Genomic DNA, 25,549 nt, shown 5'->3' on the forward strand with positions numbered 1-25,549 from the left:
AGGTGGGCTTCCCTGGTGGTGCAGTGGTTAAGAATCCACCTGCTGGTGCAGGGGACACAGGTTCAAGCCCTGGTCCGGGAAGATCCCACATGCCGCAGAGCAACTAAGCCCATGCGCCACAACTACTGAGCCTGCGCTCTAGAGCCCACAAGCCACCTGAAGCCCACACGCCTAGAGCCCCAGCTCCGCAACATGAGAAGCCCGTGCACTGCAAGGAAGAGTAGCTCCCGCTCACCGCGACTAGAGAAAGCCATGCGCAGTAACAAAGACCCAATGTAGCCAAAAATAAAGACCCTGCTTTTTGTATATGAATTTTAGGCTAAGATGCTTACAATGGGGATGGCTTGTAGATGAGCAAGAATGCAAAGGGCTAGGGTGTAGGAATAACATGGTGGGCACTTATTCCCAACACAGGCTTTTTTGTTTTTTCTTTTTGCGGTACGTGGGCCTCCCGCTGTTGTGGCCTCTCCCGTTGCGGAGCACAGACTCTGGACGCGCAGGCTCAGCGGCCATGGCTCACGGGCCCAGCTGCTCCGCGGCATGTGGGATCTTCCCGGACCGGGGCACGAACCCGTGTCCCCTGCATTGGCAGGCGGACTCAACCACTGCGCCACCAGGGAAGCCCCCCAACACAGACTTTTATATCTACATTTATTGATGAAGAAATCATTGTCTTTCTGCAGGAACATGTAAAAATCAGATATGCACTAAATTACTTTTAACTATGCCACAAAACTTCACTTTTTAAAGAACCATGTTTTAATATAGTTGTTTTATAATATTTTCAGGCAATGTCTCACCAATTTATGAGTTCAGAAAATCCTAACATACTCAATTACAGAATTCTTAGTTTTAAAGAGCAAAAGTGAATTAACTTTAGAAGGCAGTATAAAGCCTGGGCTGGAAATCCCCGATCTAGGTTCACAGAGAGGATTTTTCTCCAGATACTTACGCTCTTTCCCCTCCTTTGTTCCCAGAGGCTAGTCTGACACTGTTGCAGTGATCTAGGAGAGAGGCTGATTTGAAAGACATTGGGAATGAGGAGAATGAAACAGTTCTTCCATTTTCCAAGATTCTTTTAAGTTGGTTCCTTTTATATATCCTCTGCTCTAGTTCAAATCCTAGTCATCCTTTAGCTGGTATATTGTGGCTGATACATTATCAGTTTTTTAATTTAAAAACTTAAACATATTAAGTGACTAAAACAAAAAGAACCACCCTCATATAATACAGAACTTAGTAAACGTAGCAATTTTCTGCTACTCCCACCCAACCCCAAAACCTCATTCCAGCCCTAAAAATTAAAAAACTTAGAAATCACAACAAAGATTATGGGATTAATATTATAAAACTTGTAAAAGCTTAAGTCTGTCCAAAGCAACTCCTACTTTATGTATGGTGAATATAAAATTCCATATATATTTAGAATAATATACCTGAAAAACACAAAAGTGCTTAAAAACTTAATATGTAGTTTCATATCAAGTTCTCACTACACTTTAGACTATATTAGTGCAAAGTATATTTTCTGCATACAGAAACTCAATTTTTTTTTTTAACATTTATTTATTTGGCTGCACTGGGTCTTAGTTGTGGCATATGGGATCTAGTTCCCTGACCCGGGATTGAACCTGGGCCCCCTGCACTGGGAGCACAGAGTCTTAGCCACTGGACCACCAGGGAAGTCCCAGAAATTCAATTTAACTGAAACGCAAGACGAAAACTGATGAGAAAATTCTATGACCACAGTGGTTGGGACCAATATCTGTTTTAACATTAAAAAATAACCCCACAACCCATTCTGGAAACACTAGGCTGAAATAACACAAGTGCAATAAGCTGATAAAAGTTAACACCACAATAAAATTAGGTTTTAATGAAATTAAGATCTTACAGCCAAATGATCGAAAATGTTACACTAACACACATTTTTCCCCTCAAGCAAGTATACAAAACCCACGAAAAGCTTCCCTTTCTCCAATCTGACATGTAAACAATAAGTGAGTCCCAAATTGGCCTGTAACTAAATGGAATTTCTTTTTGTGGTATCACTTATTACTTTAACATATCACAGGAATTTACATAACAGGTTAGAGAACAGAAGTAAGAGACAACAGGTGCTTCAGTACCACCCATATTATCTACTAAGACCACAGTGTGAGCAACAGAGTGTAGGTTCATGGTAGTAGTTCCTTGAATAAAACAACTTAGACAGAATCTTCCACAAACACACGTTTTTGCAGTATCCAAATCTTGGCAAAGATGGAAAGGAATGATATGAGAGCCATATGGAATCCTATTGGAAAAAAATATTTTAAAAATATTTTTTAATGTGTTACTAGATTCAAAACTTCATGTATTAGGACATGAATTACTGGACACTGAAATTATAACAATGGAAAAATAAAATTACTCTATTAATTAACTCAGTATATTGTTTTATTTTCCTAACTGGTACAAATGGGGAAAATATACTAAGTAACAGCATATGACATATTTTGTAAACCTAAGAGGATCTATACCACTCTATAAAGTATCTTTTAGTACCGCCACTTAATTAGCATAACCCACTGTATACAATGAAAGAGCCATCTGTCCTTTATATAATTATACTGTATGACCAGTGTAACATAATTTAAACGTATGGCTCTGTCATACAATTCTTATAAATGATAATGAGAGAATTACTCAGTTCTATCTGTGTAGAAACATTTATTTAAATAAATCCATATAAGGGCATCCCTGGTGGCACAGTGGTTAAGAATCCGCCTGCCAATGCAGGGGACATGGGTTCGAGCCCTGGTCTGGGAAGATCCCACATGCCGCGGAGCAACTAAGGCCTGTGTGCCACAACTACCGAGCCTGTGCTCTAGAGCCCGCGAGCCCAGAGCCCATGCTCCGCAACGAGAAGCCACCCCATTGAGAAGCCCACGCACTGCAACGAAGACCCAATGCAGCCAAAAATAAATTAATTTAAAAATCAATCAATCAATCCATATACTCTCATAGGCATCAAATGTTCAAAAGGGAATTTTAAACTGTGTGAAACAAATTGAAAACACATGTTGTTTGGGACATTAGTTTTACTTTAGTAGCCAAGTAAGCAATTTAACCTTGCTTAAATTCATTCACCCTCTTGCTTAAAATTTCAATGGTGCCCAATACAATTAAAATCCAACTAAGTAAAAAAAAAAAAAATCAAATCAAGTCAAACTCAAAACCCTCATCTACGAGACACTAAGAGACAGTCTCTTGCGGTTGCCTGCCCACCTCCCAGCTAGCTACTCCACCCTAAACACAACCATACCGCCATCACTGTGCGTCTCCCCCACACTGTTCTCTTTGTTGTTTCTCTAGTACCTAGGCTGGCACATAATAGGTGTTCAGATCTTTTTCAACAAATAAATAAAACCTACTATTATAATTTAAACTGGAGTTTAAAACCCTATTAGAAAAGTCTGAAAAGATACACATCAAATCAAAAATAGTGGCCTACTTTTCCTAAGGGATTTGGTATTGGCCTTTTTTGCAATTTTTAATTTTTTCACATGTACAAATTTATTACTTGTGTAAGTAACAATATTTTTAAAAACCACATTTACATTCCAGGCTATTGGTTATAGTCTAAGGAAACAGGAAACAGTTAAAAACTGTACTTTCTATCCAACATAATTTAAGTTACCACATATTTTTCTAATAGACTATAACTTTATGTTTATAACCAGTAGTTCGGACAATTTTTTTTTAATAAATTTATTTATTTTTGGCTGCATTGGGTCTTTGTTGCTGCAAGAGGGCTTCCTCTAGTTGAGATGAGCGGGGGCTACTCTTTGTTGCAGTGCACGGGCTTTTCATTGCGGTGTTTTTTCTTGGTGTGTGGGCTCTAGGCGTGCGGGCTTCAGTAGCTGTAGCTCGCAGGCTCTAGAGTGCAGGCTCAGTAGTTGTGGTGCACGGGTTTAGCTGCTCTGCGGCACGTGGGATCTTCCCAGACCAGGGATTGAACCCGTGTCCCCTGCATTGGCAGGCGGATTCTTAACCACTGTGCCTCCAGGGAAGTCCCAGTTAGGACAATTTATCAATAGCTAGATAACAGATGCTGTTCTCATGGCTTTGGATCTATATTCTTTTTAAAACAACGGAGCTCAAAACATGCAAAATTACCCTTTAGTAAAGATTAGAGTCATCTTAGCCAATCTGTTAGGATCTTTTCAAATCATCAGTAACCATTTACAGTATTTCTCATTTGGACATAATTTTCAAATTTGAATAAGTACAATATATACATATTTTTTCATATGTAAGTCTTAGAGAAAACACAGAACAAGAAACTCGGGAGCAGTACATTTCCAAAAGACACCACAGATTTCTCACAAATCAGTGGTCTTAACCTGAATCATCAGTATCACTTCTGGAGATTTAAAAAAATATACAACATACAATAGGGGTCCATCTCTGGAGATTCTGAACTAGTTGGTCTGAGGTAGAATCTAGGTCCTAGATTACCTAGAATCTAGGACCTAGATTACCTAGATTTCTCATCTATATTATTTAGGAACTCCTCCACAACTAATGATAACAACATTGGCTTTTAATTACCAGAGAAGCAAATTACTTGTATTTATACATCCAATAAGTATTTATTGGGACCTATTATGAACAAGGCACTGTTCTAGGTACTTACATGTATTGTTATTTAATAGGTAATTCTCAACTCCTAGTTAAGAGTCAATGCCTTAAACCAGTGGTTCTCAAAGTGTGGTCCCCTGAGCAGCAGCATCAACATCCCCTTGGAACTTATTACAGATGCAGTTTCATCCCCACTCCAAATTTACTGAGTAAGAATCTCTGAGGGTGGGGACCAGCAATCTGCTTTAGTTAAGTACTGTGTTACAATAAGCATGATTGTGATGCACTCTCAACTTCTGAGGATCACTGCCTTAAAACAATGAGCCCTTAGTTACTTTTAGAGCCTTTGTATTCAAAGTGTAGTTCATGGACTAGCAGCCTCGCCTGGAATGTAGGCAATCCAAAAATGGGCAGAAGACCTAAATAGACATTTCTCCAAAGAAGATATACAGATTGCCAACAAACACATGAAAGAATGCTCAACATCATTAATCATTAGAGAAATGCAAATCAAAACTACAATGAGATATCATCTCACAGCAGTCAGAATGGCCATCATCAAAAAATCTAGAAACAATAAATGCTGGAGAAGGTGTGGAGAAAAGGGAACTCTCTTGCACTGTTGGTGGGAATGTAAAATGACACAGCCACTATGGAGAACAGTATGGAGGTTCCTTAAAAAACTACAAATAGAACTACCACACGACCCAGCAAGCCCACTACTGGGCATATACCCTGAGAAAACCATAATCCAAAAAGAGTCATGTACCACTGTGTTCACTGCAGCTCTATTTACAATAGCCAGGACATGGAAGCAACCTAAATGTCCATCGACAGATGAATGGATAAAGATGTGGCACATATATACAATGGAATATTACTCAGCCATAAAAAGAAACGAAATTGAGTTATTTGTAGTGAGGTGGATAGACCTAGAGTCTGTCATACAGAGGGAAGTCAGTCAGAAGGAGAAAAACAAATACCTCATGCTAACACGTATATATGGAATCTAAGAAAATAAATGTCATGAAGAACCTAGGGGCAAGACGGGAATAAAGACACAGACCTACTAGAGCATGGACTTGAGGATATGGGGAGGGGGAAGGGTAAGCTGTGACAAAGTGAGAGAGTGGCATGGACATATATACACTACCAAATGTAAAAGAGATAGCTAGTGGGAAGCAGCCGCATAGCACAGGGAGATCAGCTAGGTGGTCTGTGACCACCTAGAGGGACCGGATAGGGAGGGTGGGAGGGAGGGAGACGCAAGAGGGAAGAGATATGGGAACATATGTATATGTATAACTGATTCACTTTGTTATAAAGCAGAAACTAACACACCATTGTAAAGCAATTATATTCCAATAAAGATGTTAAAAATAAAAATAAATTAAAAAAAAAAAAAGCAGATCTCTACCACAGACCTCTAAAACAGAATCTGCTAAACAAGACTCCCAGGTGATGTGAATGCGCTTAAAGTTTGAGAAGCAAGCTGCGGTTCTTAATCCTAGCTAGCCATACATTAGAATACCTGGGGAGTTAAAAAAATACTGGGTACGGGCTTCCCTGGTGGCGCGGTGGTTGGGAGTCTGCCTGCCGATGCGGGGGGCACGGGTTCGTGCCCTGATCCAGGAAGATCCCGCATGCCGCGGAGCAGCTGGGCCCGTGAGCCATGGCCGCTGAGCCTGCGCATCAGGAGCCTGTGCTCCGCAGCGGGAGAGGCCACAACAGTGAGAGGCCCACATACCGGGAAAGAAAAAAAAATGGTCCATGGAATCAGATAATATCAGGCAACTTGAGGCGAAAGGTTGATGTGATTTTGGAAGGGAAATAAAGATACTGTTGCCTGCACCCTTTGCCTTGAAAGTTGACAGTCTGGAGCCAACCTGGGTGGGGCACAGGGGTCTGAACCTGGGGTGAAGAGATCAGAGAGGGGAGAAAGCTTGGAATTCCTGAATTGCCTTTGAAAATTCTTTCCCTCTGTGTGTCTGGATCCCACATGAGGGTCCAGGCCAACTTGTGTTTGAAGTGAGAGTTAAAAATGTAAAGTGGCTTTTACACAGGTTCCGTTAAGGGCCGGGCTCTCTGGAAGAAGATGTGGAACACCCTAAATCAAGCCCCTGTAATGTAAAGTGGCTTTTACACCTGTGAGTGGAATTACTCATTAATGGCAGAGAGGCTGGCTCCTCCTGCTCTCACACTAGCCCCTGGTTGGAAAGAACCACATGGCTTTCCTGCCTTCTTTCTCTTAAATGGGTATGTGTGAAAGAGGACTAGTATATTTTATCTTGGGCTGTATATATTTTTTAATTATTATTTTTTCAATTATTTTTTAAAATTTAAGAGATATGGGAACATATGTATATGTATAACTGATTCACTTTGTTATAAAGCAGAAACTAACACACCATTGTAAAGCAATTATATTCCAATAAAGATGTTAAAAATAAAAATAAATTAAAAAAAAAAAAAGCAGATCTCTACCACAGACCTCTAAAACAGAATCTGCTAAACAAGACTCCCAGGTGATGTGAATGCGCTTAAAGTTTGAGAAGCAAGCTGCGGTTCTTAATCCTAGCTAGCCATACATTAGAATACCTGGGGAGTTAAAAAAATACTGGGTACGGGCTTCCCTGGTGGCGCGGTGGTTGGGAGTCTGCCTGCCGATGCGGGGGGCACGGGTTCGTGCCCTGATCCAGGAAGATCCCGCATGCCGCGGAGCAGCTGGGCCCGTGAGCCATGGCCGCTGAGCCTGCGCATCAGGAGCCTGTGCTCCGCAGCGGGAGAGGCCACAACAGTGATAGGCCCTCGTACAGAAAAAAAAAAAAAGTTACAGAAAAAAAATACTGGGTCCTACTCCCATTCTTTTTTTGTTTTTCAAATTTGTTTATATTTTATTAATTTATTTTTGGCTGAGTTGGGTCTTCGTTGCTGCACACAGGCTTTCTCTAGTTGTGGTGAGCAGGGGCTACTCTTCATGGCAGTGCGCGGGCTTCTCTTGTTGCAGAGCACAGGCTCTAGGGCACCCGGGCTTCAGAAGTTGCAGCACGTGGGCTCAGTAGTTGTGGCTCCCGGGCTCTACAGTGCAGGCTCAGTAGTTGTGGTGCACAGGCTTAGTTGCTTCACGGCATGTGGGACCTTCCCGGAGCAGGGATCTAACCCGTGTCCCCTGCATTGGCAGGCGGATTCTTAACCACCGCGCCACCAGGGAAGTCCCCTGCCAAACATTCTGATTTAATAAGTCTGGGGTGGGGACTAACCATCAGAATTTGTTTGAAGCTCCTCAGGTGATTCTAAATGTGAAGTAAAATTTGAGAACCACTGCTTTAGGATAAGAGCTCTTAAGCTAGGGATGGTGAAGAGGAAAGACTGGCTTGGGTTTCAGTGGGGTCTATGAGCATTATAAAGTTGTATGCAAGAGTCTGTGTTTATTCATGTGTGCATTTTTCTAGGCCCATAACTTCTGTCATTTTTCTTTTTTTAAGAGTCTCTCCCCACTAAAAAAAAGTTAAGAATCTCTTCTTCGAAATATGGTGTTCCTACCATTTTATAAGCACGCAATAGTAATTTGGTTCACATCTTAGCTTCCACTCCTACATGAAAGAAGCCTGAATAAAATGAATTGGAGTTTGGTGTCTCCTGACCAACTGCAGTTAGTGTTCAAAGACAAGGGAAGAGAACCAGGAGCTACTGAGTCCTCCTATATGCCAAATGCTTTGCCATTACATTAGATCATTTATCTTCACAACTCTGTAAAGTGAGTATTATTGTTCCTGCTTCACAGATGAGATTCAATCAAAGAGATTAAATAACTTGCTAAAGCCACACTAAGGGGTGAAGCCAGGAATCATACCTAAGTTTGACTCCAAAGACCACACTTTACCACTATGCCAGATTGGAGTTTTCAAACTTTTAGACTGTATCAGAGATACCTGGAGGACTTGTTAAAACACAGAGAGCCGGACCCCACCCTCAGAATTTCTGATTCAGCCGGTGTGAGGTGAAGCTCAAGAACTTGCACCTCTAACAAATTCCTAGGTGATGCTGATGCTGCTGGTCAGGGAACCAGACTCTGAGAAACAATGTCATTCATTGATTTATTCACTCACTCACTCACTCACTCACTCATTCTTCATTCATTCATTCCCTAACATATTGCAGGTATGGGGGATATCACATTTTAGACCCAAGGGAAATAGTGGAGAATAAGGCAAAGTCCATGCCCTCATGGATCTTATATTCTAGTGAGAATATCTGACAGAAAACGAACAAATGTTAAAAAATATGTATCATTCCAGGTAATAAACCCTATGACAAAAAAATCAAGCAATGTAAGGGGGTGGGGGATAAAACTTTAGATAGAGTAGTCAGGAAAGACCTTTCTGGGGTGCCACTTGCGCAGAGAACTGAAGTGAGAAAGTAAGGTATGAGACTTTCTGGAGGAAAAGCATTCTAAGCAGAGGTAAGGAACAGCAAGATGGCCACTGGAGCAAAGCGTCATTGTGCACAGCATCATAAGCTATGTTAAAGACTTTGTTACTCTGAGGATGATGAGAATACCAGGATGCTATCAAAGGCTTACCTATTATATAGTACGGTTCGCGCAGAAGATTCCAATAAAGTTAATGGCATTTGCAGCTTTATAACTGGAACGACTTTTGGTTGTTCAAAAATATTTCCAAAAAGATCCAAGTACTCAAGGGATAAATTTTTAAATTCACTAGGCAAAAACGGAAGCTTATTTCGAGCCGCTGACAAAAAACGCAGGTTTGTCAGTTGTCCCATCTTGAAAGGAAGTCGAATCAATTCATTATCATCAAGTTTTAAATCTGTAAGTTCTTGGAGCTGGCAAAACTGCACAGGGAGTGCCTTAATTTTGTTCTTGCTGAGATCCAAACTCCGAAGTGACTTCTGGAGTGTAGACTGACACAAGGCTACACTAAATGACTCCAAGTGATTATCATTCAGGTTAAGTTCTTGAAGGTGGATGAGGTCTCCAATTGTAGCTGGAAGCTTTTTTATATGGTTGTGACTCAAGTCTAATTTTCTAAGGTTTTTTAAGGAAAGCATACGTATATCAACCCGGGCAAGCCCACAATAAGAAGTCTGAAGATGTTTCAGAGAATAGGGGAAGTTCTTGCTTAGAGGATAGTCCTTTTTGGATGTGATAACCATTTTAGTTTTAAATTTTTCAAATTCTGAAGTCTTCACTGGTGTGAAGGTTAAAAGTGGTGCCTCAACATCACAGCCTCTGTGAGCCAGTCTTACAGCTGAAAGGAAACCCTTTAGACTGCTGGAATTGGCCTGAATACATAAAAATAAGTTGTACAATTATAAATTCCATTTTAGATAATGCATCCATGCTAATCCATCCTAAACAAAGTCTGTAAAGTTATATATGCAAATCATGCAATCATTTATTGAAAATGGCTGTACAAATTTTTTTAGTATTCTATTTTCACTAAATTTCAATACAGATACAAAAAACTTTAAACGTTTTTGAAAAAATTATATTGAGAGACATACGCTAAATAAAACTGTTCACGGGGGAACCATAAGAGTATAAAATAAAACAGGAAAGCATGAAAAGATTCCACTTAAGAATTGGGTTTAAGATGAACTGACCCATCGACTATAATCCCCCCAAAAAACACAAAAAAAGTTACTTAACCTTAGTAACCAAAGTCAAAAAAAAAAAAAAAAAAAAAAAAAAAAAAGAATATCATTTCAGAGTTTCCAAAGTGCTTCAACATGGATTCAAGCTTTCCTGAAAGAGGGGTGATCCTGTGACCACGTGACATTTCAGAGGTCACATCTGATTTTTTTATTTCTTGCCACTTGCACAAATATGAATTTGTCTTGCTGGAACAGTTTGAAGCTCGGAGCAAATGGAGAGGAAACATTGTTCACAGTGAAATCACTGGTGGAGTCCAGTACGTCACGTGGCCTCCGTCTACTCTCTAGAACTTCTGGGCCTTCCTCCCAGCCAGTGCTGTTTGCCCGCCAACCATGCCTAGGGGATTAACATGAGAACATCAGGAAACAATGGATCACATCTTGTTGAAAAAAAAAAAAAAAAAAAAAAGAAAAGATGAACTGACCCAAATCTCCAGTGCCTCTGAGACAGAATGAGGTAGTGCGGTGCACTGCCAAACACCTAGGGGGCATTATTCACAAACACTAGGAATTGTGGAAAGCAATGGCCCTGTCAAAAGCAAGGCCAGGGCTTCCCTGGTGGCGCAGTGGTTGGGGGTCCTCCTGCCGATGCAGGGCACGGGTTCGTGCCCCGGTCCGGGATGATCCCACATGCCGCGGAGCGGCTGGGCCCATGAGCCATGGCCGCTGGGCCTGTGCATCCAGAGCCTGTGCTCCACAGCGGGAGAGGCCATGACAGTGAGAGGCCCACGTACGGGGGTGGGGGTGGGGCGGGGGGAAGGAAGGCCAAATAGCACTCAATGCCAAAAGTACTAGAAAACATCAAAAGCAAGAGACTGCTTCCAGCTGGACACAGAAATCACTAATAAAGTGGTATGTGAACTAAGTCATCAATAAAAATAACTAATACTTGCAGGACACTTCAGAAGTTTCGTAAAGTTTATATGTGAAGGACTAGCGAACTTTCAGCAAGTTTCGGAAACTAAGTATATGATCCTATTTGGTTGGAATGTAGGAGCTTTGTAGAGCAGTAAAAGAGGAAAAATATAGTACGGGGATAGATTACAGATGAGCTTGATGCCAAGGTAAGGAGGATAGAATTATCAGGCTGTGGGAAACCACTGAAGAATTCTGAGTTGAGAATTACATGACAAGAGCTATTTTGGCAGCAGTATACACAGTGAAGCGCAGTGAGGAAAGTCTGGTGACCTGGGTGAAGCAGTCCAGCCAGTAAGTCCAGAGTGGTCATCAGTGTCGAGTTCTACAGAGCTCAAAAAGGATAAGAAATAATGGCAATGTGACTGGCAAATTGGAGGGAGATCACTGATCTCTGAGGCAGTATTTTGTGAGTAACCAGTGAAAGCAGAGGTCAAAAGAGATAGCAAGAAAGTGGAGCCAACAGATTTAGCCTTGATTTTCCAGAAATTTGTCTATTCTACTTTCTTAATTGGTAAGACCTCTCAGCTTGTTTTTAGGTAGAAGGAGTTAGTGGAAAGATAGGCTGAATATAAGAGAAAATGAAAAATCACAAGAACAGGAGGAGGTAGGACAAAACACCTCCATTCAATACAAATACTTTAAACAGTTATTAAACTTTTAATGTTTACAAAGCATGTGCCTTGGGGTTAAGGATACTGCAAGGTTGAACAAATCACTGCTCCTACCCTCTGGGAAGGGGGAAAAGGAAAAAATGAGGTAAGGCAAAGAAGAAAACAGTTTTTTATTCTAATGGTTTATATATTTTTAAAAGTGATTATAGTAAGTAAAATACCCCCTGAAGTGTTTCTAATTGTATTTCATTTTTTTTTTAACACCAAATTTAGATTCATCACGTGTGATTCAGCTGGCAAAATGTAGACCTGTGCCACCTGCCTTATAGAGTTCTGTCTAGGAACACCCTGAGGCTCCATCTTGGGCACAGAAGCAAACCTAGTTTTCCTTCCCATCCTGGGCAACTTTTCTGAGACTGACTCTGCCATTTTAGAGGCCATACATGCATGCCAGGGAAACTGCCGTCACTTCTTCAAACATACCAGCAAGTGACTGTCTCTGTTCAGCTATGTGAGTATCAGGATCCTAAAGGAGCCTCTATTCTCTTTACAGTCAACCAACCTAAGCATTAACGTTTTTAATACCATACCTTACTTAGACAGATATCCACGGGAGGCTCCTTTAACCGAACAGTGGCTTTCCCCTCATCCACAAATTTGGTGAAGAACTGCTCAATGTTCTCCTTTAGCTGCTTAAAACCAATGGGAAAAAAGGACAAAACCAGGTACTGTTATTCAATATTGATTACAACTAGAATGTGCCAGTCACTTTGCCAGGTTTGGTTTGGCCTTTAGTTCTTAAGTCTGGGTGCTCTGTGGTTTTAAGATTTAAAGGTTTTTGTTTGGTTGGTTTTGGGGGTATTTACACTCCTTATCTAGCTTCTGGTAAGATATAACTGTTCTGGGCCTTCCTTGGTGGTGCAGTGGTTAAGAATTTGCCTGCCAATGCAGGGGACACGGGTTTGAGCCCTGGTCCTGGAAGATCCCACATGCCGTGGAACAACTAAGCCTGTGCGCCACAACTACTGAGCCTGCGCTCTAGAGCCCGCGAGCCACAACTACTGAAGCCCAATCCCACATGCCGTGGAACAACTAAGCCTGTGCGCCACAACTACTGAGCCTGCGCTCTAGAGCCCACGAGCCACAACTACTGAAGCCCATGCACCTAAAGCCCATGCTCTGCAACAAGAGAAGCCACCGCAATGAGAAGCCTGCACACTGCAACGAAGACCCGATGCAGCCACAAAAAAAGACGTAATTGTTCTACCTGTCCAATAACTCTTTCTTCTTCGAAAACAGAAACCCCTGTGTTTGAGGAGAATGTTTCTTTTCTCCCATTTCCAATAGCAGTTACTTGCCTTCTTAACTTCAGCCCATTAGTCTGGGGTGGGCATGCCTCCCACAAGATATAAACTCAGTGAAAGCAGGAATCCTGTCTCCTTTGTTCACCTTTATTTCCCTGGAGCCAGAAAAGTGACTGACACATAACAGCTGCTCAAAAATTTTTAATGACTAATGTTGCTTCTGCTTCAGACTTCAATGCAGCAACTATTTATTGAGAAGCCACTATGTACCAGGTACTATGACAGGGGGCTTGGGACAACAGTGGCAAATAAGACCAGCATGGTAATTACACTAATCAAGTTGGCAATCTCATACGAGACAGTTATTAAACAAGTAATTACAAGCATAAAAAATATTAAAAGAAGGGAAGTACAGGCTGCTGTAAGACCTTATTAGCAAAGGGGTATGAAAGTGACCTTCAAGGTAAGAATGAAGGATTAAGAGATGTTAGGCAACTGAAGATACTGGGGGAAGACACAGGGGGTAGCATACCAAGAAGATGGAACAATGTGTTCAAAGCCTTGAAGGTAAGAGAGCTTGGTAGCTGTGAGGAGCTGAAAGATGTTCAGTGCACCTGAAAGATCCAGTGAAAAGAGGCAGGTGAGCCTAGAGAGGTAAACAGAGATTAGATGGTGAAAGATTTTGTAAACCATATTAAGAATTTTGGATTTTTATCCTAGGAACAGTGATATCCACTGACTGACTTTAAGATAGGAACATAATTAGGTCTACATTTGGAAAAGCTTCCTTTAACTACAGTGTAAGAATGAACTTTGGGATGGGGAGAATGGGATGGAAAAAGACAACGGTAGAAGTAGGGAGATCCTTTAAGAAACTAGCCAGGCAAGGGACAATGGTGATTTAGGTTACAGCTGGGATGGAAGGAGGTATGAAAATATGAAAGCTACCTAGGAAGTAGAACTGAAAGAATTCAATAATATATTGGATGTGGGGAGGGAAAGGCTTTAAGGTGCCTGGATGGGGCAGAATACTACTTAAAGGGTTGCAGAAGACTGTCAGAAAAGCAGGGTTAGGGATGGCAAGGAAAATTAATCTGGGGAAACTTTGAGTTTGAAATACTGCTACACATCCAAGTGAAGATTTCCAGTAGGTAGCTGAGGTAGTCCGAGAGGACTAGCTAAAGAACATATTTGGAAAATCACAGTCAAATGGATGACAGCTGAAGTCAGGACAGAAGAGTAGAGGGTTGTAAGAAAGAGCCCCAAGATACTTCCATACTGAGCACTAATACCTACTCTTCAAGGCCCGGGACAAAACCACCTTAATTCAACTAATAAATGTTTACTTGACACCTACTATGTCCCAAGCCCTGTGGCACCACCTCTTCTACAAAACTTTCTCAAGACCTTTAATCAGAATTGATCTCATTTTTGATATTATACTACTCTGCTTCTACCTTTATTACAGCACTTATCATAGCCCACCTTTATAAATGGTGGTTTCTGTTCCTCCCTTTCTAGTCTTGGAAAAACAGTGACTAAATCAGGTTTATTTCCCACAGTATCTAGCACTGCACCCTGCACACATTAAGTCTTCAACTAGCAGTTTAAAATAAAATTTTGGTTAGGTCAGCTACTGACTATTAGTGCAGTAAAAGTTTTAAAGGAGAGATCATAACAGACTCTGAAAATAGGCAGTACCTAAGCTGGGCATGAAAAGATAGGTTTTAGGGAAGACAACAGGGAGAAAAGGGAGACCCAATTCTGGTTATGAGTTTGCTTTTGTCACCTAACAGTTTTCTAACCTTTAAAATTTGGGTGATTTCTAAAGTCCTTTTAATTTGAAAAATTATACGAATTGATTCCATGGAAAAGGGGGAATTATTTAGACTTTCAACTACTCACATCAAACATTTACGTGGCTCTGAATGAAACAGCAATAACTCCTTTGCTCAACTATGAGTATTCACTGAGGAGTAAAACACTGTAAGGGAAATAATCTCAGAAATTGTTTAAAATCCAGTCAAGAATCAGATGCAATGGTGGGTGATGAATTATCCCCTCAATTTTATTACAGTAGGCACAAAGGTATTCCAGTCATTTTCACAAAATAACGTGCTTGGTAATCAACGTAAAAGGATTTTATAAAACTTGCGCTTTAAAAATTCTATTTCAAAAAATTCTACTTCAACTTCCAACTTCTGGAGGGTTTACTACTGCTAGGTAGATACGAAAAAGTCTTGGACCTAACAAATCAAGACTTAGGAAATCAAACATTTGAGGAGAAAAAAAAAAGAGAGAAAGAGATGCAGTAACCAATAACTTTAATAAAAATATCAAGATGCAACCCAAGCATTACTGCTTTACTACTGTACTAATCTCGCCTAATGACCTTAGATACACCCCCACAAAGCCTTAAAACAAACAAACAAACAAACAGACAAAACTAGCGAAAAGCCTGTGGAGAAACAGAATCTACTGAACCAAAGTGTAGTCATTTTACAGTTCTCCCAAACTGGACTGATGCTTCGTTTATAGTTTAATCCGGCAGGCCGAAATTTCCAAGGCTTTAAAGGGGCGGGGCTACTATCTACTACTAAACAGCAAGGCTGTCAATACAAAGTCGCAGAAATGGGCAAGAAAAATAAGAAGTGCACTCTCAAAATCTTTCCTCCTCGGGGTCCGTAGGGAGACGCCGGGGTCCGGGTGGTCATGGGGTTCGGGGGCTGGGCGCTCAGGAACCCCTAAGACGGAGTCCGGCCTCGGGAACAGTCGGGCGCTTAGGGCAAGAGCGCCTGGCTGCCACCCCTGACCTGCCTGCTTCACGCACCTCATAGCGGGTCCCGAGCTTGTCCTTCAGGGTGGAAATGAACAGGCAGGCGGGGTGCCGGCCGCCCGGCTCGCCTCCCGCTCGAGGCCGCGGCTGAGTCCTGGGAGCCTGCTGACAGAGGCTCAACACCGCCCGGACGCCCTTGCCCCTGTTCCTCAGCCCCAAGGCCGGCAAGTGCCGACTGACTACCTCCACCTCGCAGTGCAGCTTCATCTCGCCGTAGCTCCAACAACCAGCTGCCACCTCTCGGCTTTGAAACTTGCCCCTTCCCGCCACGCCGCGCCGCGCCGCCGCCGGGGTCCTCGAGCACGCGGCTGTTCGGGGATCTGCCTGCCTGCTCGTGGTGCCGACGTCTCCGGTTTCTTTGTACAGCGGCTCCACGAGTCCTGCGGGGACGGATGGCGTCCCCTCTCCCTTGCAGGGTCAAGTCCGCACTGTGGCTGCGGCCCGCGGAGGGCGGACACCAACCACCTGAGGACCCGGCGCGCGTCTCCCGAAACCGGCGATAGCCGGGGCCGCCACGTCCGTTCCCGGGAGCGTGCGCTGACGGCCGCAGCTATTATAGTTTGGGCCCGAGTCCTAGTTTCCGCTGTTGACCGTTAATGCGCTGCACGCACACGTGGGGTCCTTGAGTTTCCTAAGGAAAGGCATCAGCTCCTCTGTTACCGGGGAAGCTTTTTTGCCTACATACCTTCGGCCCTTTGCGAGTTGCCTAGTGCCAGTTGGGGCGCGACATTTCCCGGCGCTGATGGGCTGGTGTTTTGTTTTGTTTTTGGTGCTCCGGAGGCGACACCTGCCATGTCAGAAGGGAACTTGATATGACAGTATTTGACTTGGCAATTCCTGTTGAACAAATTCCCACTTTGCAACCGCTAGTGGGTTGGATGGAGTGGCTGGCTTAACTGCATCTAAGGCTTGGAAAGACCGTCCAGACCCCAGATGCATACCCTTCGGACTCCTATTCCATTTATTAAAGAAGGGCCAGGCCCTGGGTGTGGCGAGGGAGGCGCTCACATTTAGGGTCGTAGCAGTCTCGCCCACTTAAATTTTGCGTGCTCGCCTCTCGCTGGTCCCAGATTTGTATTAAATATTCCATTTTGTCTAAGGTGTACTTTCACAAGTGTGAAATGGCGTCCAAAAATACTTTTCAACCGTGACAATATAATGATTTATTCTTGAATGAGCGTCTCTGTGTACAACAGTTTGAACCTAGAGGGTTACCCGTTGATTATTTTCTGAAAAACAAAGTTGGTTCATGAAAAGTGGTGATAAGGTAATAAAAAATTACTTTTTTTCCTATTTAGTATTCTTGCTTGTAGAGCATGAAAGCACTACTCAGCATTTACCAACAGTTAATCTTATGGCTAGAGAGAAAGAGGATTAAACTAAAACGACACCCTAGAATTTTCAAAGAAATTGGACTTTATAGGAATTACCTATTTTTTGTTCGAGTGGGTAATAACAGATGAAAAAAATAAAACACCTGCGTAAACAAGTATGTTAAAATATACCCCCGAACCTGTAGAAAAAGTTGGGAGCTGGGAACATTTTAAGTGTTGGACAAACTGTTGTAATTTTATTTTATTTATTTATTTTTTGGCCATGCTGCATGGCTTATGGGAGAACACCGACCAGGGATCAAACCCCTGCCCCTGGCAGTGAGAGCACCTGAGTCCTAACCACTGGACCACCAGGGAATTCCCTAAAATTACTTTTCATTTATTTTGTTTCTCCAGGTTTCTGTGCATACCAGGCATTCAACAGATAATTGAATATCTCTGACTTCCTGAATTTGTGCCCACAGTAAACTTTACTCAGGTTTGTACTCAGCTGTGTTCAAGCTAGTAAAATCAAACGTCATCATATTCTTAAAGAGAGAGGTCACAATCTATGGACAGTGTAGACTTGTCTGCCCTAGCACGTTGGGACCAGATCTTGGAGCTGGTTTTTTTAATGGTAAATTTCATCTAAACTAAATAAAGCTGGGGCTTCCCTGGTGGTGCAGTGGTTTAGAATCCGCCTGACCATGCAGGGGACACGGGGTTCGAACCCTGGTCAGGGAAGATCCCACATGCCGAGGAGCTCCTGAGCCCGTGTGCCACAAATACTGAACCTGTGCTCTAGAGCTTGCATGCCATAACTACTGAAGCCTGCACACCTAGAGCCCATGCTCTGCAACAAGAGAAGCCACCACAATGAGAAGCCTGCGCACCGCAACGAAGAGTAGCCCCCACTCGCCGCAACTGGAGAAAGCCCGCGCACAGCGACAAAGACCCAATGCAGACATAAACAAATAAATAAAAATTTAAAAAATCTAAATAAAGCTATATAGTTAACAAATATACACCTAAGAATTAGACCTTTATAGTGCTGCTTTTGATAGGGATAGAGTAGGATAATTAGTTTAGAAATCTCACCAGGGGATTAAAGACAGAAAGGAAATTTTAACGGAGTTTGGGAGACTGTTGTAAGCTAATGACCACTCAGAAAAGAATCCAGTTATCTAGCAACAATCTACTCTTAACTTGAAGGAAGACCAGATGCATCCAAGTGCCAAGCACACTCAAGCCACAAACCCTGATAGTTAAAACACAAGATGATAGATATGGAGCCTGAATCTTGTCACATAAAGTCAGGGAGTTAGTGGTCCTTAAAGGGTTGCATTTCTGCATGTAGCCAAGACAGGAATATAGGTGAAAGGGAAAAGAAACTAGGTGAAAGGGGACATTATACCAAAACCTGAGATGAATGACCGTATTTTAGTATACGTTACCAGCCTTTTGCTAATATATATATTTGACTTAAATAGTTCTATGACCATCCGAATTAGACCATATAGGGTCAAAGGAGGAACTTACGATGTAAGCCTTCGAAACCGATAGGGGGCTCCGAGGAGCTCCAGTTTTTTCTGTCTCATGGAAGAAAGAATTCAGAGAGAGGCAAAGTGATAGGTAAGTGATTTATTAGAATAGGATGCTTGTGAGGCTTATAAGCAGGAGGGAGAGAGGGTGCTGCACCCCGAGAACTTAGTGGGCTATGGTTTTATAACCAAAGGAAAAGTTGGGCGTGGGGAAGACCACCATCTTCCTCATTCCTGAGTAGACGTCACACTGTCATCATCAGTTCCTCCTCCATGTCGGCTGGGGGACTTTTCTTGTCCCTACATGGTCAAGCCAGGACTGTTATGGCACAATGGAAATAAGCAAAAAGGCAGTAACATATGCTAAAAATGGTTAAATCACTTCAGGTTTCAGTATAATGTCACCCTTTATTTTTATTTTATTTTATTATTATTTTTTTTTGTGGTACGCGGGCCTCTCACTGTTGTGGCCTCTCCTGTTGCGGAGCACAGGCTCCGGACGCGCAGGCTCAGCAGCCATGGCTCACGGGCCCAGCCGCTCCGCGGCATGTGGGATCCTCCCGGACCGAGGCATGAACCCGCGTACCCTGAACCGGCAGGCGGACTCCCAACCACTGCGTCACCAGGGAAGCCCATATATTTTTGTTTTTAATGTGCCCAGAGGAGCATGTCCTAGGAATCAATAACTTACTGAGCTCACTGGACAGGATGTGGGTCTCATACCACCATTGTTTTATTGTTTGGGGGCATGTCTCATGCTCCTGTTGCATGGTTTTATTGCTAAGCAAGCCTGCTTGGTTTTGTGGTTAAGCAAACCTGCTTTCTTGAGTAATCATTAACTTACAGGGGTCTCCGATACTTTTTTATCTACTTACAATCCCCTAGTGGGATTAACTATTTAATTACCTACTTTGTTTCTTTACTCTGTCCCTATCACCTTGACATCTACCAAAAAGTGAGGAAGAAGGTGGTCTTCTCCCCTCCGCACGTTTTGTTTGATTATAAAAATATAGCCCTCTTTGGGCTTCCCTGGTGGCGCAGTGGTTGAGAGTCCGCCTGCCGATGCAGGGAACACGGGTTCGTGCCCCGGTCTGGGAAAATCCCACATGCCGCGGAGCGGCTGGGCCCGTGAGCCATGGCCTCTGAGCCTGCACGTCCGGAGCCTGTGCTCCGCAACGGGAGAGGCCACAACAGTGAGAGGCCCGCGTTATATATATATATATATATATATATATATATATATATATATATATATATGGCCCTCTTTGTTCTTGGGGTTGCCTCTTGCCTGCCTTTGTATTCTCACAAGCGTCCTATGTATACTAATAAATTCACTCTTCGCCTGCCACTTTGCCTTTTCTGCAAAGAGACAAAAGAACCTGAGCTTCAGTAAGTCCTGTACTAGGTGAGTGGTTTCAATTAAAAGACAGTGGGTTCGAGGTCCCTCCTAAAGTCAGGGATTGTGGGTTCAAATCCCATCTGAGATGGAGTGTGGTTTCCCTTTTCCCTGTTGACACTCTTTGATCATCTTTTATAGGTTGTGTTTCCACTATGATTTCCTAATTAATACCCAACTGCCCCTTGTTAATATTTCCATGTCAGTTCAGAGCTGTATTACTTCCCTCCAGAATTATTTCTAAACCTACCAGGTCTTCTTACTTCAGTACACTTATTTATTCATTTAATATTTATGGTGTTCTTGCTGTATGCCAGCACCTGTGCTAGATATTTAAAAGGCAAAGGTGCTCTCCCTCCTCCACCGCTGCCGCCTCCTTCTGCCACTCCTGGTGCTGCTTGTGTGCTCTTTTGATGTGGACCTGGCACCTTTTTAGTGAAGCGGCAGCTGAGGAGAATCTGACGCTCGCCATGGCTGATGAAAAACCCAAGGAAGGAGTCAAGACTGAGAACAATGATCATATTAATTTGAAGGTGGCGGGGCAGGACGGTTCTGTGGTGCAGTTTAAGATTAAGAGTCATACACCACTTACTAAACTATTGAAAGCCTATTGTGAACAACAGGGTATGTCAATGAGGCAGATCAGATTCCAATTTGATGGGCAGCCAATCAATGAAACAGACACACCTGCACAGTTGGACATGGAGGCTGAAGATACAATTGGTGTGTTGCAGCAGCAGACAGGAGGTGTCTACTAAAAAGGGAACCTGCTACTTTACTCCAGAATTCTGTTCCTCCATTCCAAGAAGACATTCTCAATTAGAAAACCGCAATTTGGTTCCACCACATCCTGACTACTACAGTATAGTTTTCTCTGTTCATTCATTTTCCCCTTCCCCCTTTCTTTATTGTACATAAAGTAACTGGTGTACGTGCACAAGCATAGTACTTTTTTTTTTTAAGTAAATGGCCAATGGTATGTTTTGACTGACATCAAATGGAGATGGGCTGGGGAAAAATACTGGTTCTATGAAAATACCCCCTTTTCTCCATTAGTGGCATGCTCATTCAGCTCTTGCCTTTATATTTCAGTAAGTTATTTTGCTCTCACTGTTTAACAAAAAAGAACAACATAAAAATCCTTGCATACCTTGTTCGATGGGAGAATTTTAATGCTTTTCATTTATCATTGTAAAACCAAGGACAATTTTATAACTTTTTTTTATGTAGCTGTTACAAGCAGGGCAATGTCTTTAAATTACTCTAAAAGAAATGAATCCTAGACAGTTTTCCCTTCAAGTCAAGCGTATTGTTGTTTAAATAAACTTCTTGTTCAAAAAAAAAAGGCAAAGATGAGTTTACATTGTTTAGAAGAGACAAATAAACCAATAATTATACTATAATGGGAGAAATGTTAGATGAGAACATTAGATGAGTATAAAGCAGCCAGATGATGAAAACATTTTTTTTGCTAAACTAAGGCTTTTTAACATTATCCTGAAAATTCTGGAACAGGATTCAAAATGTTCAAGCAGGGATAAAATTTAGACCTGTTTAAGAAAGGCTACTGTGGTCAGTGAAGAGATTAATTTGCAATTAAAGCAAGCCTAGAGGCAGCAATACCAGTTACAAGGCTAATACAATAATCCACCATTCACACTGTTGCCAAATTAAATTTTCAAAGGTGTCTCTCTTCACAGAATCCTAAAATGTTGAGCTGAAACATAATTTATAGATATTCTAATTCAGTTCTCTCATTTTATACGAGGGGAATGGAAGCTGAAAAGAGTAAAGGGATTTGCCTGTGACCTCATAGATAGTCATTGTTCAAACAAATAGTACTAGAACTTAAGTCTCATAGGTTGTGCTTAATTCTTCCCAAAAATCTTCATGGATTTCCACCCCACAATTTAATTAAATACAGTTGCCCAGAGCCTTGTCTCTTTCCCCCTCAGAATCCAGGTCCTATTACCTAGATGGACAAATCTCCCCAGAGGAGTCTCTATGGTTTTCAGTTCCCTGTTAGTTCCTGATCTTTGGGATTCCCTGGAGCTCAACTCTGCATTTTATTTATTTATTTTTAGTTAAAAGGAAGCTTTTATTAACAGGAAGGTTTTTCTTAATTCATATAAGATCCATCTTGAATATTAAATAGGATAATATACTCCATAGTCCGAGTCTAATTCTAACCCATGAACACTTTATTCCAGTTTAGTCCTCTCAGATGCTTGCTATGTTATTTATATTTTAACAGGTAAAAGCCATTAACTACTAGCTACTTAACTAAAAGTAACTACATTGGAAAATGAAAATTTATAGAATTTTGTCATTAGATCAGAGTAAAAAAATCAAACAGGATAAAATTTTGTTTAGAAATCTTTATCATTAGGGTATTCTTACACTTTTCAGAACAAGTATAATTTTCAGAAATTATACAAGGCAACTTATTAAATATCAATATTTAGCAATGTTTTGTTTAGTTGAAATGTTATTTTAATTGTAAAAACCATCTCCGGTTACAAAAAAATCAAAAATCGTATTGGCTTTAACTTGCTTTTACAAATGTCCTAAGAAGTCTCAAGCTAAACAATATTCTAAGTTGAAAAACAATAATTTTCAAATAGTTTGTTATACTATTTTTGTGGTTTATGTACATATATTAACTGGTTTCTTTTATAGGAAACCTGACTAGAAGTTTATCACTTTAAGTGCTGTGAAGTAAAGGCAAGAGCTCATCACCTTTTAACAAAAACACGCTGTATGCAACAATTCCCAGTATCAAAGATATTCTTATTTATTTAGTGGTGGATAATTAATTGCCTGCTACAAAATACAAAACAAAATACATTTACTGATTTAGTTTTCAGATTGCAGCTGCACTCTGGTATCCAAAGCAAGGATTTCCATAAATAAAAGCTGCAAAGCAATTCACCTACTGGTTAGTTTAGGTCAATGCTTTTTTTCACCCTATTATTCTTTTTTCTTCTCCACGGCCCCCATCCCCTGCAGTGACACAGTATTATTAAAAAACATTAAGTCCCTGGAATTTATGCATCAGAGCAAGACATCATTTAAGTAATTTCAAATGATGTACAGCTCTTCACGTAAAAAAGGATGTTTTGTGGTCGTAATTAACTTCAAAAAGTAATTAGATTCAAATAACCTGGCATATTATGCTTTAGCAATTACAGAACCATGATTTTGACACATGGCAATTTATAAGTTAGGCAAATATGAAATGCTAAAAGATGTGAACAGCTGTTCTGTTTAAGTTTAGAGTGCTGCAAAATTCTGGCAATGACTTTTTCAGTTAACATAACCAGCCCATGATACAGCATACTAAGTCATAAAGTACAAATCCAAGGAAGGTAATACCTTTACTAAGTTACAAAACTTTGGCAAACCAATACAGTACTCTGTAACACAATAAAGTATATTTTTGTTGGCATCATTTATTACTTTCGTGATAGTTTTTACTCCAAAAATGTTAAGTACCAAATTAAAACATTGTGATTTTTAACGGTGGTTTATAGCAGAGCAAATTATTTTATACCATCAATGTCTTTTTAAAACTATACAGTTTCTCCTTTAAAAATGAGTTCCCTCATGCAAGTTCTACAAGTTTATTGCAGCAGGGTAGTCGTGGGTATGTGAGAGGTGGCTCTGCTTGGTTCTGGGGTTGGTCCCAAACTAGGTAGAGTTCCAATGCGTGAAAAGCTTTAAAATTCTACTTTAAGGAGGTTTAATCAGTCAATATCAATTTTTAAGTACTTTTCAAAAATTGTTAAATTTTCACATAAATACTGGAATCCTCAAAATCAGGCAGCCATTTCAGACAACACTAATTTCAGCCGATCCCTTTGTTTAGAAACACTGCACCTCTTGGTTTTGATCAAGTCACATAGTCTTTCTTCAGCTTATCAAAAAACAAAATTCTACCGAAAATATAGTTGTATTTTTATTTATTAAAATTTATTTATTTTATTTATTTATTTTTGGCTGCATTGGGTCTTCGTTGCTGCGCACGGGCTTTCTCTAGTTGTATCGACCGGCTTCTCATTGCGGTGGCTTCTCTGGTTGCGGAGCACCGGCTCTAGGCGCACAGGCTTCAGTAGTTGTGGCATGTGGGCTCAGTAGCTGTGGCTTGCGGGCCCTAGAGCGCAGGATCAGTAGTTGTGGCGCCCGGGCTTAGTTTTTCTGCAGCATGTGGGATCTTCCCGGACCAGGGCTCGAAGCCGTAGTCCCCTGCATTGGCAGGTGGATTCTCAACCACTGTGCCACCAGGGAAGCCCTGTATTTTTAAAATAACAAATAAATATACTGCCAGCTTGTAGAGACCTGGGGAACTGGGTGTTGTTTATCAACTTTCATTATCATTTATTCACAAATGCTGCTGCCGCTGTTGGTGTCCTTATGCTCCCTCTTGCCGAAGCCGTCAATCCCTCAATTTCAGCATTTAATTTATGTATTACCCACTCCATTGCTTCTCGGCCTTTATTAGCATTTGATGGTATCGTACTTGCCATCAGTCCTTCGAGGTTAACTGTTGAGACTGACTCCTTTCATGGTAATTATGGCTTCTTGAGTTAAAACAGTTTTTTTCTGGGTCTTGAGGCAGTGGTTTGTATATGTCTCTCATCTACTGAAACCATATTTGTAAATGAAATATTAGTAGATTTAATTTCCATTGTTTTCTCTACGGGATCCACTACAGAATGTTCTTGCACATATGTTTTGGTTCTTGCTGCACCAATAAGAGATTTCACAATGGAAGGCTGTCCCCACTCTGTGCTGAGAAGTCTATGGCTGTGCAGCTTTCCAGAGGGATCTATGTGTCTGTCCAATGCATCGACTCCAACCACACTCGGGTTCATAGGGTTTGGGTATTTCTGCATTGCAGCTGTTGTAACAGTTTCCCATGGGTGGTCAAAGACGTGCTCCGAAGTCCAGATCTTCATGGTGCCGGCGGCCTGCGTGGTGTCCAGGCGTCGCTAGGGCACAATGAAACAAAGAAGCCACTCTTGCCCCTGCCCCGCCCCTCAGCCGCCAACTCTGCATTTTAAAACACACCATATTTCTTCTAGCAAGTTTGGGTGTTCACAGCAAGAGGAATCTTAGGTTATCTTGTCCAAAATAATTGCTATATGATTACTTATTTAATGCCTGTCTTTACCGCTAGACTGCAAGCTTCCTGGACAGGTTCTGAGTCACTACTGTTACATGCAAGATCTAGAATAGTGTTCACATATAGTAGGTACTCAATGCATATTTGTAGAAAGAATGAATGAGTAAATGACTATCTAAATATTCATTCAACAAATGTTTATG

General features: G+C 41.5%; 2 protein-coding genes and 1 pseudogene across 3 annotated transcripts; 1 reads left to right on the top strand and 2 right to left on the bottom strand.

Moving 5' to 3' along the window:
• Positions 1–1,911: 1,911 nt before the first annotated feature.
• Positions 1,912–16,178, bottom strand: LRR1 (leucine rich repeat protein 1). Of its 2 annotated transcripts, XM_007446508.1 has the most exons (4): positions 15,966–16,178; positions 12,422–12,520; positions 9,209–9,930; positions 1,912–2,296 (listed from the first exon to the last, which is right to left on the bottom strand). In XM_007446508.1, exons 1-4 carry the CDS (start codon positions 16,176–16,178, stop codon positions 2,056–2,058), a joined length of 1,275 nt encoding a protein of 424 aa, XP_007446570.1. In that variant the 3' UTR covers positions 1,912–2,055. The 2 variants fall into 2 exon arrangements, with proteins under 2 accessions (XP_007446570.1, XP_007446571.1); XM_007446509.1 differs by lacking the exon at positions 9,209–9,930 and having other exon boundaries at positions 2,138–2,296.
• A 4,513-nt stretch (positions 16,179–20,691) lies between these two features.
• LOC103084808 (small ubiquitin-related modifier 2-like) lies at positions 20,692–20,979 on the top strand. The gene is made up of 2 exons (XM_007446510.1): positions 20,692–20,845; positions 20,903–20,979. The coding sequence occupies exons 1-2, from the start codon at positions 20,692–20,694 to the stop codon at positions 20,977–20,979; spliced, it is 231 nt and encodes a 76-aa protein (XP_007446572.1).
• A 3,615-nt stretch (positions 20,980–24,594) lies between these two features.
• Positions 24,595–25,179, bottom strand: LOC103086205 (protein slowmo homolog 2 pseudogene; annotated as a pseudogene).
• Between the last annotated feature and the right edge of the window lie 370 nt (positions 25,180–25,549).

The sequence above is a fragment of the Lipotes vexillifer genome, unplaced genomic scaffold (assembly GCF_000442215.2).
Source record: "Lipotes vexillifer unplaced genomic scaffold, Lipotes_vexillifer_v1.1 scaffold1102, whole genome shotgun sequence".
Classification (NCBI taxonomy): Eukaryota; Metazoa; Chordata; class Mammalia; order Artiodactyla; family Lipotidae; genus Lipotes; species Lipotes vexillifer.